The sequence below is a fragment of the Dendrobium catenatum genome, unplaced genomic scaffold, assembly GCF_001605985.2.
Source record: "Dendrobium catenatum unplaced genomic scaffold, ASM160598v2 fragScaff_scaffold_1488, whole genome shotgun sequence".
NCBI classification, from domain to species: domain Eukaryota; kingdom Viridiplantae; phylum Streptophyta; class Magnoliopsida; order Asparagales; family Orchidaceae; genus Dendrobium; species Dendrobium catenatum.
The window spans coordinates 262242-270822 of NW_021319950.1; the positions used below are offsets into that span (position 1 = coordinate 262242).

Consider the following 8581-nt stretch of genomic DNA (forward strand, 5'->3'; position numbering starts at 1 on the left):
TAAGCTCAAGCCTATACTCGAGCTCGTATATATTAAACGAGCTTGAGCTCTAGCTCAGTCTAGCTCGATTCATAAGGCTAAAGCTCAATAAGAACTAAACTAGCTTAACTCAATTAGAGAAACTTGACTCGACTCGACTTGACTCGTTTACACCTCTACCTTGGCGCACTTTCACTTCATGGGTTAAAACAACTGTAAACATAGCAAAGTTATGCAGGCTATATAGTTTATCAGTCAAAAATCTGAGATCTTGAAGTGTCGCAATAAACAGAAACAATGGCCATAACAGATATAAATATAGGTAACCAAAGTGGGTATCTCATTTCAGAATTCAGTATTCAACAACACATCCGCTCAAAATATTGATAGACAATCAACTTACAGGGAAGGAATTATTCAAACGCATCAGCAGCAGAAGCAAAAACAGCGAAGCTATGACCATCCAAACTTAAAATCAAGAATATATACCAGAATAAGTGAAAGCGGGTAGAGCAGGTAGGCCACTAAACAAGTCCAGAGTGGAAATGTGGTTCGGAAGCAGGTGAATAGGCCCATCAGAAGGCAGACTAGAAAGATGACGAGGACTTCAGCAGAGAAGTCCCATTGCAATTGCCTCAGATAAACAAGGGCCAAGAACACCGCCAGGCAAAGCGTGTTGTTCATGGTCACCCCACCATATACCTGCAATGTTCACAAAGTGATGGAGAATGAGGAGATTTTTCATCGAAAGCATTGATGCATTATTAAGGCTTTTTTACTGTTTCTTAAAGTAATTTTTCAGCACAAAATTTTTAATTTTTGTACAAAAAAATTACTTTAAGAAGCAGAAAAAAAACAGTCCCAAACTAAGCATATGGCTTTCTTTCTGCTTCTTAAAAGAACTTTATAGTATAAAGTTCTTAATTTTTTATTAAAAAATTGCTTTAAGAAGTAGAAAGAAAGCTGTCTCAAACTAAGCATAAGTCTATATTCATCACTAACACTAGAAGAGAGCATTGTTCAAAGCAACACCTGATCAATGTGTAATTATAATAGCATCTACTGACTTATACTTCTTATAGTTGTCATCTGTATATAATTCTTACTTTTCAAGGCTTAACAATCTCTTAAAATATGCTACTTCTTCTTGCAATGGATGAAGTCAAATTTTTGTACCTTTCAGGAGACTTCTACCATAATTGAAGTTAAGACCCCTTCTAAGAAATTCTCTCCCTAAACAACTATCTCTTATTCTACTTTTCATCTATTACATCGTTAAACTTAAAAATCAATTTTTAATTCAAAAGTCTCTAGCCAAAATTTCTCAGTTTTAATTAAAAAGCATTTAACCAAAACTTCAAATGTGAAAGCCAATTTCGGAGTAATTTGTTTGTGCTTACACCATCAACAATACTTTCACAAGCCCATAAGCACATCTTCTAGCTTTCTATATATAGTACTTTAATGAGCACCTTCAAATATAAATTAGGGTTGAATTTAGGCTTTGAGCTATTTCAAAATTACAACAACAGCATAAAGCATTTATCCCACTATGTGGGGTCGGCTACATGAATCTTTTTTTTTTCCATTGTGTTTAGTTAAGAGTCAAATTCTCATTTAAATTTAATAAAGAAATGTCATTTCAAATATTTCAAACCAAATTTTTTTAGGTCTACCTCTACCTTTCTTAACATAAGCTAATATTAACATAAGTCAAATCAAATACATCTACTATCCTAATCGGATCATCGGAAAGCCGTAGTTTTATGTGACCAAACCATCTAAGGCGACTCTCTCTAACCTTATCTTCCACTGGAGCTAATCTAACCTTTTTATGTATATCCTCATATCTGCAATACTTAACTTAATATTATGCTTCTCTAATAAAGGCCAACATTCTGCACTATAAAGCATTGCAGGTCTCACCACCATCTTATAGAAATTTGAGGGGGATTTTTCTATCACACAACAAGCCCGATGCATTCCTCCACCTCAGCCATCCAACTTGAATTCTATTAATAATATCCCCATCTATTTCACAATCAATTTGAACAATAGACCCAAGATATCTAAAATGTGTACTCTTATTAATCACTTGATCGTCCAAAGTCACAATACCCCCCCCCCCCTACCACTAGATCTATTACTATTAAAATTACACTCCATATATTCTGTTTTAGATCTACTCAAACGAAAACCTTTAAACTATAAAATTGACCTCCATAATTCAAGTTTACCTTCAACTCCCTCTCTACTCTTATCAGCAAGAAGAATATCATCAGCAAAAGCATACACCAGGATACAACCTCTTGCAAATGTCTAGTGAGAACATCCATGATTAAAACAAAAAGATATGGTCAAGATCACTATTAAGTTTGAACTATTTAAAAAATACAACAACAACATCCACTCTTTATCCCACGATTAAGTTTGAGCTATTTAAAAAATAAATTAATGAAAATTTAAACTTAAGTTTTGCATGCTCAAATATTCCATAGACCAAGTTCAAATCGGTCAAGTTTGAAGTTCAAAGTAACCCAATTGGAAAAAGAAGAGTGAAAATAAGAAACTCTCCAATTTCACCATGAACTCGTCAGGATCACTGTTAACTTGCCAAAACTAGCCTGAGTTTGTCAAAGCTATGTTGAATTCACCAAAATTTTAATATATTCATTGGAGAAATTAAACTCGCTAAGAGCCTTGAGAACTTGCTCCGTCTCAAAAGTACTTACTTGTCAACATGACCAAAAGCTACCCTCCAACATTCAACAAAGTTGACTGGCGATTTTACCTAATGATGACTTACCCAATAATCATCATGTATTTTTTTTTTCTATTTTGGCTAAACGCTTTGTGTATTTTCACACAAGCAATTATTAAGCCTTCATAATTTTTTTAAAATTTTGCATAGCTTTAATGTAGCTTTTTTGTAGCATCAAACCCTAGTATGAACCTATAAATAGGAGGTATAGGGAAGGATTAGAACAAAAAAGTAATTTATACTCTAGTCTTGTACTTTCCATAATTTGATGAAATCCTAGAACTTCCCTATCCAGATTCTCTCTCTTTCTGCCTAGTATGTATATCTTTTTAGTCTAGTCGTAAGATTTTGGCAACAAATTTATTACAAAATGAAATAATCTACATTTGAGAAGAATTTGTAGAGACTCCCTGTATTAAGAAAAAAAATCATGATGGCAATAATTGTTCCTTCTAAAATATTTGATTTCTTCCCCGAATCTACTAATAATCACAATATCAGTATGTATTACACCAAGGATGCTTCCCACATAACTCTAGTACTAAAGTTTGGCAATATATTCATCCTATACAGGTTACCCTAAGATTTAAGAAAAAAAAAATGTCAGTCAGAAGGCTAATATTAAACAGAAAGCTTCCAAAATAAACTGACAAACACTTCTGCACATAATACCAAAAAAGAAATATAACGGCTTTGGATTTAAAAATCAATCGCTATGAACCTCAAGAACATACCTCGGAGAATGTCAGTGAAGAAGTCCTCTTCTTCTTTCGAGCGGCAAAAATAATTGCTGAGACAGCCTCACTGGAGTTGGTTGCCAGAGGCATGGCAATGAAGGATATGAAGAAGGAGGGTATATTTGTAGCAAGTGAAAAGTTGTCTACAGCATCAACAAGAGGGTCAGCAAATGTAGCTGCAATTATAGTCCCCAACAACAACAGTAAGATGGCTTTGACATAAACCATGGTTGGGTTTTCAATTTCCTCTACACCCTCGTCACTATTGTCAATTAGCAAGTCGTGTTGCTCTTTTGTTTTCTGCACATTTTTGGAGTAGAAGTTACACATAAAAATTTAGTTTGAAGTATCACATCAGCAATGGACTCACCATATGAAAGTCATGCACAAATTTTTTGGAGTAAGAACCAGAATTCTCAACAGTACGTTTGGCCTCTTTGATCCAATTGGAAATCCCGAGAATAAATTCATCTTTTTCAATTCTAGCATTTCCAGAGGTGTCAAATTCAGCCATTACTCTATCCACGGCATCATCCTCGTTTAAGTCTATGTTCTCAAACTGGATTCCTATGATAAATGCTCTTAATTCAGAATGCGAGACAACTCGATCCTCATCCAAATCAATTTTGTAAAACAATCTGAACAGAATAGAGTTAAAATTATAGCAATTCATCTTAAAAAAGAATGAAAACAGATGAAAATGATTTACTGTTTATGACAAGTAAGAAAAGCAATGCTCCTCATAGCTATTGGGGTTTAACCCATAGCAACCTTCAGTCTATCAAAGGGTTTATGGAAAAACTTGCTCAAACATCACTGCTACTAGATCAAATGCAGTCTTGTAGATCAAGATTTTATGTACAACGTTGAAAGAACACAGGAAACATGGGGGTTAAACCCAAACCCACGGGTCAGAGAAGCAAGACTTTTAAGACTAATAAAGTACGCAACAATACTAACTTTTCAATGACTGGCTTATTAGGCTCTCCATCACTTGTTACAAGCCGCCCTAGTGCTTGCATTTGAGCATGTCTAAGTATTCCTGATATAACATGTTTGTGCTTTGCATATGCTAGTCGTCGTCTTTGAATCCATGGCTGAAAGATCTGTTGCATCACAAGCACAAATAAAACCACATCAATCTTAATCTTCTCTTTATAAAAGACAAGCATGAAGCTATTATACTGTTCAAACTCGCATTCATGTCATTAAATTAAGTTTATAATATTAGGGTGAAGTCTCTTGGATTTAAAAAAAAATAAGGAAAATAACTCAGAGATCAAGGGTTTAAAGTTATAAACCATAGCTATCTCAGTTGGCCACCGACCGAGTGCACACTACTTATTCATCAGCAGGAAGGCCAATTTATGTTTCTAGAGAGCGTGAAGGAACCAGAAATGGGATTTTATTTTTTTATAAATACAGAATCCAAATAGGAAAACGAAACCTAAAATTTTACAGCAACATGAATTTTACACCATCATAATTTGCGATATTATCAAATACAGAGATTTGTATTGAGTTAAAGGGAAGTAGAAAACAGGCCAAATAAATGACCAAATATGGTTGAAGTAATACGGAAAATATCTTCTTAGCTTCTAAAATGTGCCATAAGGGTGTCTTAAACGTTTCCAAGGTTTTCTTAAGAAACAAAGTATGCAATAAAATAATATAATGGTGTTCAGAAAGTGTTCAAATTTCGTTGTAGACTAAAAGAAGAGGTAACATAAAATGATGTTTTTGATATTGTGATATAAAATGCTTGAGCATCAATATTTCCTAAAAAAAATTCGTGGGCACAGCAACAATAATGCTTCTAGATTTAATGGCACAGCAAGGATTAACCATGTCCAACCACATGAAAAATCAGGAGCAGTGGGCATTTAAATATTACTCTACAGAAACAAAACAATCTGCTATGGGACATTGGGAACATCCAAGAAGTATCACAATGTTGAAGTTTGAAGAAGAGGGATTGAAGGCCAGCGCAGAATAATCATAATGACAAAATACTGTCATAGATGAAGTACCTGATATATGCAATAAGAAAGGACTAGTCCAACTGAAATAATAATGGTAATCAAGATAGTAAGACGTTGCCCTGAAGGAAACTTGAAGATTTTTGGCAGCTGTACAATGACAAATGGAAGAAGGGAGACGGTCATTATCCTTGCAGCATAGCTAGTTTGCAAATCAGTCGAAACACCGGACCCTAAGAAACCAGGAAAATCATTCATCACTTAGTTGAGATAAAACAAGCAATCCAACAAATCATGATAGTGTAAATCGCTCGGCAATCATCAACATTCCTTAAAGATAGATTAAATCAAAGCATAAATCTAGGAGAAAAAATAACATTGATAAGCTTAGTTGTGCATGCGTAAGAAAAAAGGGTAAAAAAATAAGGCATACAACCTCTAAGCAAGACTATTTTAAAATGCATTTAAATTACAAAGTTATCTGCAAGAAATCAGACCATATCGTACACAACCAGGGGTAGCCTTGCCTGACTGAAATAAACAAGAGGTACCAAATACATAAAATCTCAAAAACTTTTTGTAAATAATTATCAATGTCTTCAGGTCTGCTAAATATTCTAGGCGTAAGAAAGGACAACAGATAAAGGGTTTGTCATCAGACTCTCCTTGTTCAGCACATCAGTTTATACGAGTTATTTTGATTTTGATAACATGAGACCTACCTAATTTTTAACTTATGATAATATTTAAGGAAAAAATGAAAATAATTTTTTGAACTTCAAATTCAAACATTCTAGAATAGGAAAAAGAGTCTAGTTCAGATTAAAAATTTTGAACTTCAAATAACTTCGGCAAATCAGATACATTTAGCTTCACCAAATTGATGATGTCTATCTTGATCAGGTTCAAATATTTTAAGATGACAATATTTCCGACTCAACTAAGCCTTGCTGCCCATTTAGTTTGATTAATAATTACAAAATATTCTTTTACTTGTTACCTGAACTGCAAATAGGATCCAAAATTTTGACCAAACATCAACTAATTTCTAGTATTTTTCTTACAACTTCTAACTAATTCCCTCAATATTTAAATTGCAACTCTTAATCCAATTACACCAAAGGATGAAATTTATTTTGACTTGTTTTTCTAAACCAAGTAATCAGGTCTCACCTTTCTATCACCAAAAAGATTAAGAAAACCACATCAACAAATCTCATTGTGGATTCATGTTCATTGAGGGGATGCCTTGTAGTTTTGCACAATCCCTTTGTGATAGTTGACAAGTATGGAACTGCATGCGCTGGGAAACTTTTTCCAAACATTTTACAAGTGAACATCCAATGGTATTATCCTAGTTCATTTAACAAAATTTTTTATAAAAGTTATAAATAAAAAGGCTGTTTGTGAAGAAGTGCAAATAATATAGATCAATATGCGGATACTCCAAAATGGAGGAGCCTAGTTTCTTACTGAGCCCAAAAGGAACTTGTTATTCAGCAATTATTTTCAAATGTATTCCTAGCAATAATTTCAGTAAGTACGAGTTTAGACTTATTTTGCATATACAAACACAATTAATTATTCCCTCATTGCAGTGGTTTATTAGAGATTGGTTCTTCATAGTAGGATGTCTTTCCTTATAAATAAAAGAAAAAAAAAACATTAGAATCGTGTAAAATATGTTGAAGCATTATCTCTACTGGTCTTAATATTTACAATCAGATAAGCAAAGAATTTATCATTTACCTCATGAGATTGATTACAATCCAACAAAGCAATGCTTGACAACGAACAAACTAGTCATAGAAAATGGACATGCTACCTTTAATAGAAAGCCAACTCTGAATGATCATTCTGAGCAATTTTATTGTGGCATGCAAATGAGTGACTAAGCGCTCAGCCTACGAGGCGTCAGTTTCACTTAGTGCCAATATTAAATGATTGAAGGCGCATTAGAATAAACTGCGGAAAGGCAAAGGTGTTGAAGGCCATCTAATCTACAGTATCCACATTAGTTCATGATAGAGAATACTAAACGGGTGAATAAAATAATAAAATAATCAAACTTTCATCCCCATTGGCCCCTATTTTCTACAAATTCAATGCTAATTCTCAAATATTGGGGTTCCCAAATTCATCCAGCCGGATAATGAATTTAAGGCGGGGATACTAAGGGTCAATAATGGAATGGAGAAAAGATTTCTTTTTAGTCTGAAGTCTACATCATCACTTCACCCATTGGTTTTAACGTAAAAAAACGAACGCCAGAAATTCTCCACCAGATATAGAGGAGTGGACTTCTTCGATAGCCATATTTTATCTTCATCTTCTTCAATTTTGCAGGTATTTTACATCTAATACATAATGGAACAAAATGACTGACAAATTCGAAATAGTCATACAAATATAAATTAGAAGGGTTCACAAATAAACACAGCAATTCCAAGAAGCAATGTAATCTTCAACAAATTGAAGAAAATAGCACAACTCTATGAAAACTACTGTTAAGTAACTTACCAAATAGACTGAACCCTCGAGTATCCTTTGTATCTATTGAAATTGAGTTGTCTGAAAGATCACATTTACCAACAACTACACAAGAACCCCATAGCAATGTCAACAGAAAAACGGTTGAACCAGCAAGTAAGCCCATTCCAATCAAGACCTGATTTTGTGCTTCCTCTTTACTTCCAGAGAGCCCAGACACTACAGGTAATCACTACTGTTGTGTTAAATGCAATTCTCCATCAAACAATGCATCCATCAAATTTAAAAAATTTTGATTCAAAATAATGATAATAAAAATAATGAAAATAGTAACTGCAATAGAATGGCATGCATCAACAAGGATCAAAGGCTAGAAAGTGCCTTCAAGTTCAAGAATTTTGCTCGATGGAACAAGAGCAAAAGGCTATAGAAAAACACTTCAAAAACCAAATATGAAAGATGGCTTAAAACAATATTGCCATTCAAAACTTGTGAACAAAGAAATTTAGCACTTAATAAAAAACTTATTTAAGAAGACTGAAAAGCTATCCCTGCTAAAAGCTTTGTTTGGGAAAGCAATTTAGTTGCTTTTCTTTTCAAAAAACCAAACCTAGACAAGATGATTTGCATGAAAT

At 33.7% G+C, this 8581-nt stretch overlaps 1 protein-coding gene across 1 annotated transcript; it reads right to left on the bottom strand.

Annotated features, from left to right (window-relative positions):
* Nucleotides 1-277: 277 nt before the first annotated feature.
* On the bottom strand, nucleotides 278-8165 carry LOC110100734 (sodium/calcium exchanger NCL1; the record flags this gene model as incomplete). Its single annotated transcript, XM_020828372.2, is given in 6 exon segments — nucleotides 278-681; nucleotides 3475-3777; nucleotides 3848-4115; nucleotides 4438-4583; nucleotides 5508-5689; nucleotides 7977-8165. Coding segments are annotated over 6 exon segments (1337 nt in total), but the record flags the coding sequence as incomplete, so codon positions are not given.
* Nucleotides 8166-8581: the final 416 nt, after the last annotated feature.